The sequence below is a fragment of the Macrosteles quadrilineatus genome, unplaced genomic scaffold (assembly GCF_028750875.1).
Source record: "Macrosteles quadrilineatus isolate MER2022 unplaced genomic scaffold, UCM_ALF_1.0 Scaffold_7__1_contigs__length_78375512, whole genome shotgun sequence".
Lineage (NCBI taxonomy): Eukaryota > Metazoa > Arthropoda > Insecta > Hemiptera > Cicadellidae > Macrosteles > Macrosteles quadrilineatus.
The window spans coordinates 39703462-39723720 of NW_026542600.1; the positions used below are offsets into that span (position 1 = coordinate 39703462).

General features: G+C 33.0%; 1 protein-coding gene across 1 annotated transcript; it reads left to right on the forward strand.

Moving 5' to 3' along the window:
• Window positions 1–9930: 9930 nt before the first annotated feature.
• LOC128998931 (uncharacterized) lies at window positions 9931–13132 on the forward strand. The gene is made up of 3 exons (XM_054425288.1): window positions 9931–10192; window positions 11049–11163; window positions 12903–13132. The coding sequence occupies exons 1-3, from the start codon at window positions 9931–9933 to the stop codon at window positions 13078–13080; spliced, it is 555 nt and encodes a 184-aa protein (XP_054281263.1). The 3' UTR covers window positions 13081–13132.
• Window positions 13133–20259: the final 7127 nt, after the last annotated feature.

Sequence of the window (20259 nt, forward strand, 5' to 3'; positions counted from 1 at the left end):
CATGATTTTCAATTTCTCCCTTAATATACAGATAACTCCTACATGGGAGAGTTAGCAAATCTTGATTATTAATACATATTCGAATTTCATCTGAATTATTTATTGCCAAAGTGTTGTGGGGAACATAGGAGTGATTTGTAATTTTAACCACACTATCGTCGAATTGGGATTTCCCTGTAACGTCCAGAAAATCTTCCATTTTTATTAATAGAAAATTTTAACTTTAGTCCTATTGACTTTAGGAACCTAGCATTTTGTACACTTATAGATAAATTTTTATAAATCCTCATATCTTTTTTATATGACAAGTAATTGTAGTTTCTTCTCCATTAAAGTCAATTGCCTTGTCATGCTGATCGGCAAATGTAATACTGACAACATCTAAACTTCTCTTATTTACAGGAAAATATATAATATTTCTTGGAACTTCAATAATTTTGTAGCCAGGAGGAGCTTCTGGATAAAAGCTATGTATGGTGTGTGATTTGTTTCCATTTAAATAGGACCCGTTTGCAATATTACATTTTACTCTAATCACATTTACAAAATTAATGTTTATTTTATTTGTAGATTCAAACTGAACACCAGGAGTAGAAACACCTTTAAATCCCAATAAAACAGACCCTAAACATGGTTTTGTAAAATCAAACACATGGCTAGAAAGTAGTGTTGCTTTCATAGTTTTATTATTAGCTGTAAGGAAAAAGTCTGGGATTTGCTTTTGAATTTCCTTTGCAAGCTCAACCACCTCATATGTTCCTTCAGAAATTTCTATTGTAACTGGAGCTTTGTGGTCATAATAGAAAACATCATCACCTTCTCCAATGGTTAATTTGTTGCCTTTAAGTTGATTTAATTTTGGAATAAGCCCTTTGAATAAAAGTTTGACTTTAGTATTAATTAATGCTTCTCCATTCTTATGTATTATAACTTTAAGTTTACCATCTAATAACTGGTTTAAATCATCAACTAAGATCTCTCCCTTTGGTAATGTTTTTTTCTCTACTTTGTAATATGTTAAAGTATTTAGTGGTTTTTTTACATTAAATATAGAATTATAACTTTGAAAATCTACTAATCCAATTACATAATCACCATTTAATTCTATGGGAGGAAAGAACACTTACTTTAGCTCTGGCTCTGTACCCGAAAATGTTATAGTAAATGAATCCATTTTTATAAAGAATATATAAATGATAAACATAAAATTCCACAAATAGAACTATTTAAATCTTGTATTTGATCAGTTGTATAGAATATTTTATATCCCTCAAAATATTTAATTACTTCTTTTGGAGGTTGGATTCCAAATGGGTCAAAATAAATTACAATATCTTTATTTTTACGATATGCTGTCCAATGTGTTCCAGATGAACTGTCTAAATTAACTATTCCGCACTCTTTTACTTTTGGTGTTAGATTTTTTAGCTTGTTTTTTAGGTACACCCCCCGGAAGTGAGGCACGTCTTTTGCGGCCTCTAACAGCTGGTAGTTGTCCATCTTTTTTATTAAATTTTAATCCCATTCCCATTTTTGCTTTTGCCTTCATCAAATTTGTCACCGCATAAGCTGCAGCTCTTTCAGCAAGATTTGCGTCATTTGCCGTTACTCTAGTCCAAGCTAAGTCTGCTAATCTCATGTCTGCTTTGTTCCGAGCAGCGGTATCGGGATTATTCATGTAGAATATGTCATGCTCTTTACAATAAGAGTCTAACTTATTTTTTGGAGGTACATTTTTAGCTAAATTCTCACGAATATTCGTTCCAGGTCCACAGTATTGATATGTTGGTATTTTCAAATTAAATGGAAGGTTATTTATAAGAGTATTCAATAACCCTCGACCCCTGTAAGGCTTTAAGAATAAACCTTTGCCTTTTTTACATGTGTTCTTATTATTTTTTACCATTTTTATTATATAAAAAAATGTCTTTTATTCAACAAAAACATAAATTTAAAATAGTACATACTAAGGAAAATATACCAAAGAAGTTGGGTCTATTTCCTACCAATATTCGATGTGTTATTTGTGGTCCAAGTGGAAGTGGGAAGACGGTTGTAATTTACAATTTAATTGTGAAAAAGGAAGGATTAAAATTTACAAACTTATATTTAATATCAAAATCTTTAGAACAAGAAAAATATAAAAAAATAATTGAAATATTTAGTTTGTGTGACGAAGTGAAATTACACACGTTTACTGACTGTGAAATCACACCAAATGATGTCGAATCACAGTCAGTTGTTGTATTTGATGACATAAATAGTCCAAATATTACACAATTTTTCTCAATGGGTCGACATAAAAATATTAACTGTTTTTACCTGTGTCAATCTTACAGCAAAGTACACAAACATTTACGTGATAATGTAAATTTCCTAATATTATTCAAACAAGATGATTTAAATTTAAAACATGTATATCACAATCATGTTGGTAATGACTTTTCATTTGAACAATTTAAAAATCTCTGTCATCAATGTTGGGATAAAACTAAATATGGCTTTTTCGTAATAGACAAAGAAAGGTCAAAGAATAATGGCAAATATAGATCTATGTTTGATCAATTTTATAATGACCAAGCGCAAGAGTATTGATGCCATCTTCCAGAATAAACCTCTTGTCATCGTCAAACGATAGTACTTTCTTATTCATAGTTAAGGTTTGAAGATGATGATTTGTAGATTTAATTCTTGTCACATTCTCATAGTAATCTTGCCCAGTTGCAAGACAGTTTAAATAATGTTGATGTCTGAGGAGATGTTTAACTGTAGCACCATCAGCTCCTTTAGCTTTTTTGACCTCTAAAGCTTGCTTGTCTTCTTCATATAACCATTTTAGAGGAATATAAGAATATAACTTTGGTCTTAAACCACAATATTCATACATAATATGACCATCTAATTCGTCTTTAAACTTGCCAGTGACTTTTTTATTTTTATCAGAGTATAAGAAATGGTCTTTACTATATCCAGAGGTATCAAAAAAGTGCAAGTCACATTCTATTTCCTTGTAAAAGTCCTCTGTAACTATAGAATACATTAAAGAATCTGTATCTGTCATAAGAAATCTTTTGTTCTTAAATTTTGACATATAATTATAGTGGAAATCATACATTATTATTTTACTGATATCCAAAATTGTCATTCCTAAATATATAGGTTTATTAAACTTTGCAACTAATTTATTTAAATGTATAGCATGTAAATTGTTATCGAACTTTTTGCTACAGTCAAACCTTGGATTAGTGACATATTTTGTTAATAGTGACTCATCCTTGAGATATATGTCACGAAACTTTCGTTGATTCATAATTGTTCGACCAAAGAGACTATTATTTAACAATTTGTAAAAGTCTTTTTCGAAATCGTTTTTAGCCCATTTTTGTTTTTCAATATTAAAATTAATATAGGGCGCAAGCCATTTAGACTGTCTAAATTTTAAAATTCTGTGGTATTTTGTAACAACCAAACCCAATTCCTCATATTTTTGTAATGCTTTGTAATGTAAAATATATTTAGTTTTGTCATTTAAATTAGGTATTAATTTGCCATTCATTTTCTCCTGTGCTAATGGATAGTCATTATGTAAATCATGTAAGCTTTTATCATATTTTAAATCAACTTCTAAAATATATCCAAACTCATCATTTTGATTGTTTTTGTATATTTTGTAGTCTATCTCATTCGTCCAACGAAATCCATCCACGGGTAGTGTCTCACACATAGCTGTGGAGTATAGCGAGTTACAATCTAAATATATTAAATACACACTTTCTTGATTGGGATCATAATGTTCGCCCATATATCTATTATTGGCTTTAGCGTAACGTGTAGAAATCATACTGACTCCTCCTCTGATTGCACTTTCTATGAACAAATGCATGTCAATATCTTGAAATAATTGTAATTTTATACCAGTCATTCTAAGACAGGCTTCCCATGTTAGTCCTGGAAGTGAATACATATGTACGGGGTCAAGTTTGTAATCTTTTAAACACAGGTCTCTAAATGTCTCAAACACATCAGCCAGTAGCAATACATCTATTTTAAGATATAAATCATGATATTCTTGTAAATTGTTTATATTAAAATGGGTCCAGACATGTTTTGCATGTTCATATTCGATGGGAGAGATATGTTCTTTAGTTAAAGTACTGTAAAAATTTTCAATTGGAGGTAGAGACTCTGCAAACTTATCTGGTCCTGTCATGTATTCATAAGGAAATACGCCTTTACGTTGTAGTAGTGGATTGTCTATGAATCTAAATGTACGGGGTGGCCCATAAGTCAGTTGACGCTTGCAATTTTTTTTTTTTTAATTTTAGCAGTTGGTACCATACACAGCTGTAATACCACAGCTGTTGGGAGTTGTCTTTAGTAATTGTTGTTGTTTAGTTTGAGGTTATGTTTGATAGTTATTCATGATAGTGTGTTCATTGTTATTCGATAAACAATGAATAGAAAGTTAACAACAGAACAGCGTGTATTTGATTTGCAAACATGGTGGAAACATGGCCATAGTTATAGTGATGTGTGCAATTTGTTTGTAGAACGTTTTCCGAATGTTCAACCTCCATCTCGACAGTAAATGTTGTTTTTGAGTTATGAATTAATAATAGACATGTATTCCATTTTGTTGTGTATCATTTCATTAAATGCAAATTTGTCAACTGACTTATGGGCCACCCAGTATTTAAATTGGAAGCTAATTTGTATAATGGAAGGGACAGAAAGTTATAGGAATCTAAAAATACTAAATCATCAACAGAGAATGAAATGTACTTTTCCATATCTTTGGCTATGCAATTTAATTTACGATTATATTTTCCCAAGTGTTGCATTATTAAATGTCCATCGTAATTTTTCAAGTTATGGAAGAATACTGGTATTTTCTTTGTTACTTTATAGTTTAAATTACAATCATTGTGGGCAGCTCCACGGTATTGGCCATTTGAATGACAATGTTCCCGTACCCTATCAAAATATAGGGGCTTTTCACAAATGTGACAATGTGTTGAGTTTTGGAAAGATACCTCTTGCTCAGGGGTCATTACAAGGGGAATATATATCGCCATTTGACTTTTAATAAAATCATAAGTCTCAAATAATCTTTCGAAAAACACATCCATAACATTTGCACCACTATATAACTCTTCAGAAATAATCTTAGAATCTTTGACTACAACAAATGCAAATCCCGATGGAATATGTATATTGGAGTTTATAAAACATTCAAAATCTGCATAAATCACAAATGGGGCTTTAAGTTGATATTTATAATTTTTAAATTGTAATGTATCTTGTTTAGACATTTCCACTCGTTGGGCATCAAAGTTTTTACAATATGTTGCATGACGTTCTAATATATCATTAGTGTAAAAATGTTGTAAACACAACTTACAAAAATACTTCTTATGGTCATCTTTTGTAGACCGCAGCATTAACCTATTAAAATCACGAATTAAACAGTAATGTGATTTACGACCTTGTTGTAATAATAATAGATCTATATGAGTATTACTATTCAGTTTAGTTCTTCTTAATGGATATATCAATTTTCGGTCTTCAACTCCAAATACATTAACACTTATATTATTCTTTCTTTCAAATTGATCTATGTCAGATATTTTTACGGGATATTTTATGTTTGTCATATTTAACTGATTTTCGTAGGGTGCATATTTCGATACCCTTTCAGCATGTTCATTAGAGTTCCTTGGATATAAAGCTGCTAAAATTGACCAAAGGAAGCATTTATTGTCAGAATTCTTTATATTTAAAACTGCATGTTTTGATTGAATACTTTTTTGTGTGGGAATGTATGACGTTGGAGTTAGGGGCTTATACTTGTAAACGTGCAACTGCCAATATTTAGTGTGGTCATATATCCATCCACTACCATCGGCTTGATTTTAGCGAATTTCCCATATAGGGAATAAGCTATTACCGTAGTACTCATGGTAAGACCTGGACGCGGGACCGATTTTTTTTTTCGTTTTGAGGTCCCTAGAGGCCAAAAACACCATCCGTTCAAATTCATATATATATATATATTTATATATTTATATATTTATATATTTATATATTTATATATATATATATATATATGTGTCCGTCAGCACGATAACTCGAGCAAAAATGATCCGATTTGGATGAAATTTGGTACAAACGTGTAAACGTACGTTTATTCGAACGAGTTCGCGATCCAGCATGATCGGACCATGGGAACGGTGGTTTACGGGGGGTTTTATGGGGTAAAAATAGGTTTTTCCTATTTTTGACCCAAAAAACATAAAATTTTGCAATTTCTTTCCAAACCACTTTGTAGAGCTTAAAAAAACAAATAATTTAGTATATTGAAGCGTTATTATGCGCCTAATAGTTACGGAGAAAATTCCAAAAAATTGTAAATTTAAAATTCCCATGTTATTCTTATGGAGAATAAGTAAACTGTTGTAGTTTGCTTGTTTGTGAACATATTTTGATCAAATTTGGAAAATGTTTTTATTTCTCACTACCTATTCACATTTTACAAAAAAAAAAGTTTTACCCTCCCTGATGCAGCAAACCTAAGTACTTGTTAAACTAATTCTATTTAAATCAAGAATAAATGTTATATTTTTAAGTAGATATTTCAGTGTAAATCCAATCAGTCAAATGGAAATTCGCTTAGTCTGCAGGTTTGCTGCGGCGGGGGTATTTGTGCATGGAAGCGTCAATCTTTAAAAGAGCATTTTCAATTTGAGGCTTCAAATCTCTCTTCTCAATGGTTAGGATAGTAAGGCTTCTGAAATCTGCAATACATTCATTCTCATTAACTAATTTTCCATTTTGATCTATTGTATATTTTATAAATTTGATTCTCCTTACTAAAGTCCATTTTATCGGTAGAGGACAAGACTGAAGAGTACTTTTAAGTTCAGTTTTAATCGATTCACCAACAAATTTTATCATTGTATATGGACATTTGTTACAAGAATTTACGTGTCTTTTAAAATGACCAACAACATTTCTTTTACAGAAATTACAAGTCTTGTGACTTTGTAATATATGAGATTTTAGAGCCACATTATTATCACAGATTAAATTACAAACTTTGCACAGTTTTACCTTCATTTGATGTATCAAATTGTAGTGGCGAATAAGGTTGCTTTTTTTGGAGAGCGATGCGAAACAATGTTGACATGTAGTCTTCATTTTTATATATGTAACTAAAAAACTAGGTTGGCATCTTCTATATAGTAGAAATTACATTTTGACAATTTCAATTAATGAGAAATAATAATTTGAATCAGAATTTTATATTTTAATATTCAAAAAATTTCATACAATAAGATTTGGCAATTGTAATTTTCTAAATCAAAACTAAATCCAAAATCTTAAATAAAAAATACTTTTTAGCAATTCAGATTGCTGAGTCTACATATATGCAGAGTGAGTGTTACCTATTTTAAAGGGGACTTGACAAAATTATATAGTGAGTATAATTCGGCTAAGTTTTTAAATAATAACTTGTGCACACTTTTGACTCAAAGTCCCCCCCCGTGAGTGAATTTGGCTAAGTTTTTAAATAATAACTTGTACACACTTTTAACTCAAAGTCCCCCGGTGCATGAAGTTTGGCTAAGTTTTTAAATAATAACTTGTGCACACTTTTGACTCAAAGTCCCCCCGTGAGTGAATTTGGCTAAGTTTTTAAATAATAACTTGTACACACTTTTAACTCAAAGTCCCCCGGTGCATGAAGTTTGGCTAAGTTTTAAAATAATAACTTGTATATATTTTTGACTCACTTAAAAATAGTAATAACAAAATAAGTTACTTTTTTGGATAGAGAAGCAGCACACAGTTGACATGTAACTAAAAAACAAAGTTAGCATCTTCTATATGGTGGAAATTACATTTTAGACAATTTCAATTAATGGGAAATAATAATTTAAATCAGAATTTTAAATTTTAATATTCAAAACAATTTCATACAATAAAATTTGGCAATTGTAATTTTTTAAATCAAAACTAAATCCAAAATCTTAAATAAAAATACTTTTTAGCAATTCAGATTGCTGAGTCTACATATATACAGAGTGAGTGTTAGTTATAGAGAAGACTATGTTACCTATGTTAAAAGGGACTCGACAAAATTATATAGTGAGTATAATTCGGCTAAGTTTTTAAATAATAACTTGTACACACTTTTGACTCAAAGTCCCCCAGTGCGTGAAGTTTGGCTAAGTTTTTAAATAATAACTTGTGCAAACTTTTGACTCAAAGTCCCCCTCATGAGTGAATTTGGCTAAGTTTTTTAAAATAGACTTATATACATTTTAAGTTCCTTAGTGACTGTTCAAAATACTCTAAGTGTTTAAAAATAGATTTATATACATTTTAAGTTCCTTGGTGACTGTTCAAAATACTCTAAGTGTTTAAAAATAGACTTATATACATTTTTTACAAGTTCCTTAGTGACTCAATTCGGCTAAGTTTTTAAAAATGGACTCGGGAAATTAGCTACACTCCTAAGTTAAAAGAAATACAGAGTATGAGTACAAGCATCAATTACGTCACCAATTGATCCCATGATCCGACACGCGACAACATATTACAATAGTCTAGCTTAGATGTCAAAGACTTACCAAAACAAGAAGATCCAGGTGGAAGAGTTAGTGATGATTCCGTAGAATGCCCCCCTTATATACCACAAAATTGTCTAAATTAATTTAGAACTTAACATTGGAAATTGAACAAACTGAAATTGAACAATTGAATAATTGAGGTCAATCAATCAAACATATTTGGTAATTGTCTAAACCTGCCCCAGACAGACTGGCGCCAGACAGGCAGAGAATGTTGACAGTTGGTTTTGATTGGGGTCATTAGGTTACACTCACAGTCATTCATTTGAGTCGGGCATAGTTTACGCATAGCCATAAGCGTGCCCGAGTTCGCGCGCAAACCTCACATGATTTTGAGAATATACTTGTGAATGGATGTGGAATAGTGTTATACAATGGTATTGAACATTTATATAGGCTTGTATTAGACGAGATCCGGGTCTTTAAAAAAGTGGCCAAAAAAAGCTCACCATTTCCAGACATGTTTTTCAGTATTAAAAAAGTAGAAAATTTATATAGGGGTGTATAGGTCGAGAGCTGGGTCTTTAAAAAAAGTGGCCAAAAAAAGCTCTTCCACTTTTTTCTCATTTTTCCCCTATAAAAAGTGCCCTAAAAGTGCCTCTAAAACGCCGAAAGTGGGGTATCTTTGTGGGTTCACCACTACTGCCTATTGTTCAAATAGAAACATATGTCAAAAGGCACATCAGTTTATAGGTATTTTAAATCCGAAAAAATTGTCATTTACACTTACTTCGTATCTGTTTTAGTTTTTGTGTAAATAACAAAATAACTAATTTTCCTATATCAAATGCATGTTATTTGGGTTTAACGCTAAAGTTTTTTCTGAAATGGGACCATTAGTGTTAAACCCAAATAACATGCATTATAGTTTTACTTGATTCTTATTATGTTCTGAAAAACTATATTTTTTCAGGCAGAATACTAGGATTTGATTGATTTTGTATAAACCTGTGTTGAAAAAAATGGTCTCTTAATTTATTGTTCGTGTAAAAAAAAAACCCAACAACGCCCCTTTCTAAGTTAAATAATCAGGCTAATAAACTTATAAATTACAATCAGAACCGAAATAAGCTTTTCGTAAAAAATTTATTACAAAATCAATGGAAACAAATAAAAAATAAACATAAATTTAAAATAAAAACCCACCACAATAAATAACCTCAAAACTTTAAAATCTTCTGGTCTTTAAATTATGTATACCCAGGGAGATAAATTTGTTAGAATTCAAGGCAACGCATTAAGTAAACGCAATAATGAATGCTCATTTAGATAACTTATCGCTCTACAATATTTTAAAATGGATAAGTCATCTGTAGGATTAAAACACTATCTACTGGTATTGAGAGAAAAGCTTGCGTTCGCAGAGCCTGTTATACGATGGGTGTTGGTATCACTTGGTTTGGAAAAGGATGATCCTATAGACTTCGCTGAGGAGCTCAAGGAATTTAATGATCCAGAATATTGGAAATCTATCAAAGATATTGACTTCGAATATGAGTCAGGGTCAGAAGTAGACGAAAAATACCCTGAAGGTCCATGCGTTGATGACGACGATGACCGTGAGTATAGGTTTGATTGTATTCAGGAGCCTGAAAAGTAACTTGCACCCCCCCCCCCTTAACTTTTAAGCATTTGATATATTTGAAATCGGTTTGTGAGCTTCTTAGATATCAGGGGATACAATAATGATCGTTAATTTTGAAAATTTTGCTCATCCGGGGGTAGGAGTTAGCTCAAAATTTACATGGGAAGTATAATCGAGTTGGGTATGATTTATACAGGTCTTGATGAAACTAAACAATTGACACAAAGAAAATAAAAATCGGACCTCTAATAACAACTCAAATCTGAAAAAATACGTGATGCGCGGTATGAGATGCGAATGTTTTATACTCGTCCGGTAAACACCTATTTTCCGAACTAGTAACGTAATATAGGACATAGTTACGCCAAAAGTTCGCAAGCATTATCCAGGACAAATTCATTCAGGAAACAGGATTCGTATATCCATGGTCACTGGACCTGTGATTGTGATTGTTGACCCTTCAACTCTTAATTGTTGATAATCACTCCAGCGTTGCCTCAAAGTCCTTCCTGAAGAAAGGGCTACGTTGCTGCATGACTATTGCGAGGTTCACTTTCTTCCGCAGATCAGGTTTGTCACTCTTGACAGTCGTGATGATCTCGTTTCCTGCCCCAGCGGCCGGCTTTCTGTCGATACTGCACTGTTTTGAGCAGTATTTCTCGTAGTAATCTTGATGTTTAAAGTATTTCCATTGTTACGGTATTTCCATAATGAACGGAGAACTATGAATTGCTCATTCATGTACCAACTCCACAACTCATACTAATGTTTACTAAACTTCTGTTGTAGGTGTAAGATTCAAATGATTACAAACTTTTACTGTTTGGCAGGTCTTGCAGGTTGCAAGGTCGCAGACAGGATTATGCCCGTAGGAACTCGTTGGACGGACAAACGAACATGCATTTACTACGAGTGCAAAGAGTTCAATAGGCTTCAAGAAGTACAGTAAGTTAAGTATACAGTATAAATCCTAACTGTAAAGGTTGTATGGATAAAGGCCGATTCACATATTTTAGTCCAGTCACAGTTAAGTCTCCGTTGTATCCGTATTCCTCGGTCAACTGTCCGTCATTTGGTTTCAGTCTGTCCTCCTCTCCGTCACTAATATTTACAGTGATCTTACAGTCAAGAATTTTAAATTAAAGCACTCTATCAAATTTTCATCGTCCATATTGTTGATTGTTACAAACAGTGCTTAAAACACAATCAGTTAAATAACAAAAACCACCACTTTCTATCCTCAAAAACGTCCGTCAGGCGTCCGAACAATCCAAAAATATCGGTGGAAAGAAATCTGAAATTGACTGACGTCAGTCGTCAGAGTGACTGACCTACCTGCGCCGGATGAGTCTAGATAGTGCAATAGAAAATCCATTAAAAAAATGCACGTTTTGACTGTGACGTGACTGATTTTACTGAACTGTGACGTGTGTGTGAATCAACCTTAATATTATAAAAGGATTTTAACAAATCATCAAGCCCTAACTAATACACTATATTGTTTACCCGGAGTTTCAAACTTTTACGATTAAAATGCATGATTTAGCCACTAACCTGCGGGTAGTGTAATACTACTCACCAAACCATTGATGGTGGACCAAAACTCTATAAAGTCTAAATGGTAGTTATTAGTGTAATTAGCCACAACCTAAATACCTTTACACGCACCTAAATGTAGTTTTGAGGGAATAACAGTTTCATTTTTCTAGTTTTAATAGTTTGAGACACCAAGGGATAAGAATTGTAGGCTCTTGGTCTCATTCACATTAAATAAATTTAATCATAATGTTACTCTCTTAAATAGTCTTGGTAAAAGTTAAAAACATAGAGCTAACTGAACTGAGTTTTTAATTAAGCTATTTATGCAATATCTAAGTTCCATGGAAATAATCGTTAATTACATCTGAACAACGGAAGTAATAACACAACCACTCCAAAAATATATTGAAACGATCATGATATATGATTTAAAATTGCATCACAGTAATTTGATTAAAAATTTGAAATTTTTTACTCAATAGGTTTGAACATTTTGGTTGGTGTTCATTACTTATAAAAAAAAATTAATATATTTCATGTTTACACAAGTGGTAATTTATTTTATTAACACGATCCATCATAAAAGGACATTACTTTTAGTCGAGTCCTTTTATAGAACTTGTTTTTTACTGCAGGTATTTCATATTTCCAGTTAAGGGGGAAGCAGTTTGAATCAAAGTGTCTATCCAATTATACTACAATTTGACTTAAACGAGACATTCACTTTACACTTAATTACTTTGCATTATTATATCATCTTACTTTGCAATCTTAGTTATCACATAAAAATAAGCTACGGTGTGTCACGTGGCTCAAATTTAGGAGCGTTCTTGTTTTCGCTGATGTCTTTGTACGGATATTATAAAATACGTCTAACACTTTCCGATGCATCTGTGTTTACAGACAAAATACTCAAGTTGCCTCCGATTGGGATTGATAATGAACAGTGTGACTGATCAAAAACGAACTATTTTGTTATTTAACATATTTTATATACATTTAAGGTTATGTTTTGTGAATGTTTGCAGAATAAATTGAGAATCTCGAAAAGGGTTGTAACACGTAAGTATAGTAGCATTAAAACGTAAAATTGTGATTAAATGTAATTTTTAGTATATTTAAACACACTTCCTTGTGTTTTGCAGTTGCCCAGAATGGTGCCCTGAATGTCACATCAGCAGGTGCAAAGAAATCCCAGGAGACCCTAACGCCAACTATCCTGACTGTTGCCCTACCGTGCAGTGTGAACCCCCGAAATTTAGAAATTTTGCCGAACTTGAGGCTATTGCTGATCAATGCAAACATCCAAGGGACTGTTGTTAAAGGGGTCAAAATGGGCAATCAAAGCAGATTTGGGTTTCATAGTTATTTTTTAAATACACAATTCAACGTTTTTATTACTGTAACTTTCAAAATGTTCAAATGAGAAATATTTGACCACCAATGCAAGAGTCTTAACCTGGACCTTATCAACAGAAACCTAACGTAGATATGGCATATTTTAATCAATCATGGATGAGCTTTTCATCCATTGTAAAACCCTTAAGTTAACAAATTTTATATCTCGGACACCAAAATAACTCTTCCTACGAATGTGGTTTAGTAAATTGTATTTGATTTTTTTACATAATCGATTGCTTGGCTATTGGTTTATGGAGTTTTACTTCGTTATGATACCATTATTTTGTTACTTAAAAAAACTTGTTTAAAATCATGTCAATGCATTAAAAACCAAAAATACTTAGCTGTTATTTATAAATGTAGTATTTTATAAAGGACCCACAGTTTATACGATAGGTTTATAGATATTTTTCAAGACCAAAAGGTATTTAAAACAAACAATTGAGGAAAAACTGAAATTCTAAACGTGTTTCTAAGATGATAATTTTCCATACAATGTATAGAGGGAGAAAGTGAAATTAAATACAATATGCATTTGTAGAACCGTCTGTCGGGAGAACCCAAGAGGCATTAGCGGGAAGGATTGCCAACATAACAACAATGTTTTCATTCACGCCAATGACTAATGAAATGGTCGAATAGGATCATTAATAACCACTGAGCTAAAATTATAACTGGAGGTAGCACTGCCATGGCAGAAGTCTGTCAAAAGCGAGTCGCTGATTTTGTTAGGTTGGTATAGCAGTAAGTTTTCTTACCATAGCAATAACATGGCTTCTTATAACTAGGTTGGTATAGCAGTGAGTATTTTTGTCATACTTGAATACTTTTAATACTTTAATAATATTCTTTGAAATGGCGACCATACAAAGTAGGTATTTTAAGCCAAGTATAATAATAGCCATAGCAATAATATGGCTTCTTATAACTCACACCTCACGCAAACATGGCGGCTGGCGACACGCATCTTTGACATTCAGTGCTACCTCCAGTTAGGATTATAGCTCAGTGTTAATAACCTACTGGTAATTGTGAGGGTGATGGTTGAGAGGGCCCCAGATGCAGATATACGGTGCGTTTGCAAGCAATTGAAACTGTGTTTAGTTCATCCTCGCCCAAATGGCACATGAATGAAAACAGATCGTTGCCACTTCAGTTCAGTACCGCTGTTGTATTCGTTATTATGCATATTGTGATGCAAATTAAAAAAGATAATTTGATGGATAAAATTGTAACCTCTTCATTTAATTTCAGAAAAACTTTGAATACATTTTTATTAGTTTTGATTAAGCTTGGTATACGATTTTGATTTAGTATAAAATAATATTTTTTTAAGTTCGATGATCCTTACGAAAGAATATACCAATAAATCATTATTTGTAAAGGATGTAATACATGACATGTTTAGTTATTGACTCTAATATATTATCACTCTTTTTACCTCTTCATATTTTCATAATAACAAACGTGGTAAGTTGGCTCTTATATTACCCTTGAGGGGAAATGAGTTATGTAAATTTCTTGGTTGTGGATTATCTTCACAGAATTCAGAAAATTTCTTTATTTAATAGTTTTTTCAGTGTCTACAAAGACACTTATTTTGAGTTATTTATTTTATTTATTCTTCCAACGGAAAAGAACCAGTTTACAATGATCATACTTGTATTACGTATTCCAACTTATTTAGTAAATATGAATAATATATAGACTTAATGCGTTATAAGAAATCTTTTCTGATCCCGTTATTCTTTTCATTGTGATTATAATATAAGCCTACAATTTTAATTTCTTACAAGGTACGGTACATAGTAATGGAGGATTTTACACACTCAAATATTAAATGGTCAAATATACAAATAACCGAGCGAATAATAAACAATTGATTGTTGACCTATACAACAGATTCAAGTTAATTTAAAATGTTACGTATCTAGGAGTATACTCACCTGAGTTTTAATCTGTATGTGTACTTTAAATCTTATCAACATCCCTTTAAGGTTTACACGGAAAGTTTGTATTCTGCATTCCACCTCACACCACACGTTTCTGAACATTGTAGGAGTTATACTGCCAATAACCGAAATTTCATTACTCTTTTCTTGAGTCACCTTATACGTTGGACATTGTTAATAAGTGTACAGTATATGTTGACGTAGCTAATGTAGTGGGTATTAGGAGACCCGAGTTCAAATCCCGCACGTCATCAATGCGGTTTACGTTTACGTAGGTTTACGTTTACGTTCATCCAGCATTGCATCCAAAATGGACGATTTTAACTCGTAAGCACACTCACAGATATTTTTATATTTGAACGGATGGTGTTTTTGGCATCTGGGTATGTTAAAACGAAAAAGTAAATCGGTCCCGGATCTATGTGTCCTACGGAATCAGCTTATTTCCCATATGGGAAAACCACTAAAAGCAATCTAAAAGTTCAAGCGAAACCAAGTCAGTAAACAAGGATTTGATCTGCCAATTCAACATATGACAATGAAAATCTGATTTTGTGAACTACAGTTATCAAAAAGGGTTTGGGTATAGTTTAAAGTGTACATTGAGCTCAGTGGTTCCTATGTTTTAAGAGGCACACAACCATTGTTGCTGAATTACGGAACGAGATTGTTTGGAAGCTAAGCCGTGTAAAACCAAAGTAATTGGGGCTATCTGATATTTAATTAGTCTGTGTTTTGTGCCCTGTAGCTTTGATGCTACGACACCTATTGGAAGTAAATTGACGAAACGCAGTTGTCCGTCGGTTAGCGACAAATCTGAATTTACCAACTAATGACTTTTTTTGTGAGTTTCCCATATAGGGAATAAGCTACTGTATGTCTCTTGATAGGACCTGGACCTTGGACTGATTCCCCAGACGATTTGGTTTTCCTATTTTTGATAGTAAAAATTAAATTTTGTAATTTATTTCCAAACCATTTTGTTGAACGAAATTGTTAAAACAAATAGTTTAGTATATTGAAGTGTTTTTGCACCTAGTTATTGGTTAAGGGGAAGATTTTAAAAATTGTAAATTTTAATTTCAATGTTATTCTTATGGAGAATAAGTAAACTGTCGTAGTTTGCTTGTTTATGGATATTTGGATCGAACTTGGCAAATCTATTTATTTTATACTAAGCTATTAATATTTTACTAAAAACACACACTTTATTATCCTCCTTGTAGGCAGCAAACCTAAGTACTCGTTAAACCTAATGTTATTTGAATAGATGTAATTGCAAATCAAATCAGGCGAATGGAAATTCGCTTAGTCTACAGGTTTGCTGTGGCGGGGGTATTTCTACAATCACACGTCTTTTCATTAATCTTAACCTTTCATCTGGATCGTTAACCTTCACAGAAAAATAGGTTAAAATTGCCTCAGCTACTGTAGAGTGACTGTAGTGAGTGTAGTAAGAAATAATGAGTGTCGTAAAAAATAATATGATGCTATCTTCAAATTTCAATTTCAATACATTTCAATTTTTTTAGGCGTTGGCAAATTTTTTTGGCCTTATATTTGCCCGTCCACATAGGCTATAGACCTGTGTGTGAAACGTATCCAGCAAATCAAGTGGTGAGCCTGTACAGTACAAAGGTGAAATGTACTGATGAAAAGTAGTGGCAGGTCTTGGATCCGAACCCTCGACATCGCTGCTTTGAGCCCCAAGTCCGCGGGACTACCGGCTGCGCGGCCGACTCACATGATTTCCTAATTATCCATCGATGTAGAGTTCTTCATGATTTTAAAAGCAATGAAAAATGCATAAAACACGCACACACACGAACCGGAACCTTTTTTATAAATTAGTACTAGTCGATCAAACAAATAAGACTCGTAACGTGGTGCCTGTGAAAGGTAAGTCGCGAGCATCCTTGAACTAAAACCTGAATATGTGTTCATATAGCGGTATGAAAGAGCTGTAGCTATTTCTCACTACATAGGTAATTGACAGACGCGAAGGTAATTTAATCCTAATATTTTGTGTATGTATTTTGATGGAGGGCTTTTCCAACTCAGATCAAGTCCTTCTCGATCGTCATATTTCGTCAACCATCAACCATCGTCAAAATTCGATCATCTAATTTTTGTTTTTTACACAGGTGTACTTTCTGTCTAATGTTGGCTCCAAATCACCGGGACACGAATGACTTATAGCTAAATGCCATTGGTGGTTGCCGGGATTTGAACCCGGGACACAGACAGTCCTATGCTTTAATGGTTGTAATGATGAACACACGGAATCTACTTGTTATAGAGTAAATATGTTTTTTACTCATCAGGTATTATAATCTATTAATAATGTCACTATATAAAGTTAAAATAAAGATTTTCCAAGATTTTATTATAATATAATACAGAGCAGAAGATAACTTCAAAAGATTAGACACAAGTTTCCTAGAAAGAGTAAATAAAGCTTATTCTTTGACAATAGACCTTGACACACTCATTTTAACACAGCCGTTGCAATCAATTGTCCCCACACCTTACATTTTACCAGTTCGGCACCATTAAATAATGTTTAACAGCTCTGTACAGTCGTTTTAGGTTAAGAAGATTTTGTTATTTAAACTAATTAAAATCTCTTTTGTAAGTTGACTTATGTGTAGTCGGTTTAATACTGATTTGTTATTACATTTTAAAACTATTGAATAATGCTCAACAGCTCTGTACAGTCGTTTGGACTGACATGAATATAAAACCTTAAAGACTTAGTTAGAGACCTCAAGTCCCAGAGTCCCGAAGACAAATTACATGTAGCTTCTGTACCGTAACTGCAGTCACACATGGGTTCTTCTAGGTTTAGAAAATATAGCGAAGTAAACGGTTGATTCATAAACATTCTGTAAAATATTGTTGGATAAATATGTTTCTTTTAATGGGCTACTCAACGTTATTTGTACTTCATATGATTTAAAAACATTACAATATCATCTTACATTTCCTGACAATCTATTGGTGTAAAAGTGCTTCTGTAAAAAGGAACAGAAATTTGAAGAATTGTTTTTTTTCTATGACATTAACACATTAACACAAAATCACAAAATACTACTTTACTCCTTCGTCTTCCGTGTATATTACAAGGATTATCTATGGATTTAACTTTACGGGTACGCCAAAGTCGAGCAGTATGCAGTATCCTCTCTTTCGTCAAGTTGTATCTCCCAAAAATGTGAATATACAGCTTGACGCGTACTTCCTTCACTTCTAGTCTATTCAGTCCTCGCCTCTATGCAACTGCTAGTTATCGTCATACAAAACGTTTAGTTCCGTTATAGTAGTAATAAAAGATAGATCGACGCTCTAAAATTGGAAATGTTTTCATCTACCATATGATATATGACCATGAAGAAAATTTCAAGTGAGAAATATGTGCAAATAGTGGACGGAGTTAGACCATTGGGCCGTACATATTGGAAAGACGCGGATTGCCATCAGGTTCTCTGACCAAAGTTAGGTAAATCTTGCTTGCGGAACAGCGTGTGACTGTATGAATCGTGCGAGAGATTGCTAAATTGGCAGGGGACGTCTCTAAGGCATCTCCAGTATTTTTAAGGAAGCTGATCTTCAAGAAAACTTTTTCAACTTAACGGAAACTGATCCCTGTGGCTAGCCTTGTGTAAATGTGTCCGTCATTCTCCAAGCTCCCCAAACCACTTACTAATCGCATCATAAATGTCCATACACTGATTTCAGTACATATCCATCAACTAACGATGTGTTTCAATACGCCGGTCGTCGATTTTACTTATTAAACCGCAAAATTTCATCACAGATACTTGGTGAAACTGTGGCGGGAGTGGGAAAGGAATATATTCTAGCTAAAATAGCGACGAAGGAAGGAAAGAACGCGACACAAGGATTATCATTTGAACTCATAGCTCGCTCCGTCGTGACTGGAGTTTGTCAGAGATGTTAATTACAAAAAACCTCGACGGACTGCTGTTTACAGGGTCCAAGCAAGATGTAGCTACGTTTTTTACATGGATTAAACACAATCCCTCAATGATTACTCATTAGATTCAGCATTTGTACACCAATTTCACCAGCTTGTTATTTCTCCAACTTCATATTAAACAAAATAAAATATGTATTCGTAAGTTTTTGTTTACCAGACAACCTGACAAAGAACGAACATTCCAGTCTGTCAGCTTTGCAAGTTCTTTACATAACAATCCTAGTTTTTTAGGTTTTTTTTTGTACATCGCTCCCATGAAGGGTTCATTCTGACGCGTCTTCAAGTCTAAGTGGCGGCAAAAGGCCCGGAAAACCCTTGTACCTTAGCACAAAGCAAAAGTCGCTCTTCATTGAAGCGATGGCCCGAACTGGTTCTACTGTGCCAGACGAGACTCAATACATCAGTTGGGCCAGGTGGAAATAGGAAGTATGACTAGGTCAACGTTTAACTGAGTAATGGTCCTTGGTGTGAACTATGTCTATTAAACATATATTACCAACTACCAATATGTTCTTAAAAAATTCCCGTAGTTGCTAAAAGCATGACAATTTAAAGATTTGCGATTCTGAGTACGAAGATTATCATAGGCAAACAGACACATCAATGAGCCTTTCCATTATCTCACAGATCCTTTTATGATTATTGAGATATTTATTCATCACTAATGTTTTATGTTTCAATATTTAGTTGATTGTTTACTCAAGGCATTTTTAAAACCAGTTAAAACAAAGCATTACTAATTTCCCCTTGCTATCATTGGATTATTTTCCCTTACTCTAACTTTACTTTCCTTTGCTCTTCATCAGTTCTCCATTTGCCAACTACGCATTATTGAAATCAGCTGGTTTTTGTTCAACAATACACATGTGAACATAAATATGAACAAGATAGTTTAGTCTGTGTTTTAGAAAACAAAAACTTGAACTTGAACTTCTAATTTTCACGTTGTTATGTTTGCTATCACCTGTTTGCTTTTATTTTTTGGACATACAATGTTAGTTAGGAAATAATAGTTGTAAGTTTAACTGGGGACTTGTATTCTGTAAGTGAGTAGGCCTATTTGTACATGGTGATGAAAAGTATCGTTCAGAACTCATACCGAATTTGAATTTTCATCACTACGTACCGAAAGTAGCTGTTTTCGATAAC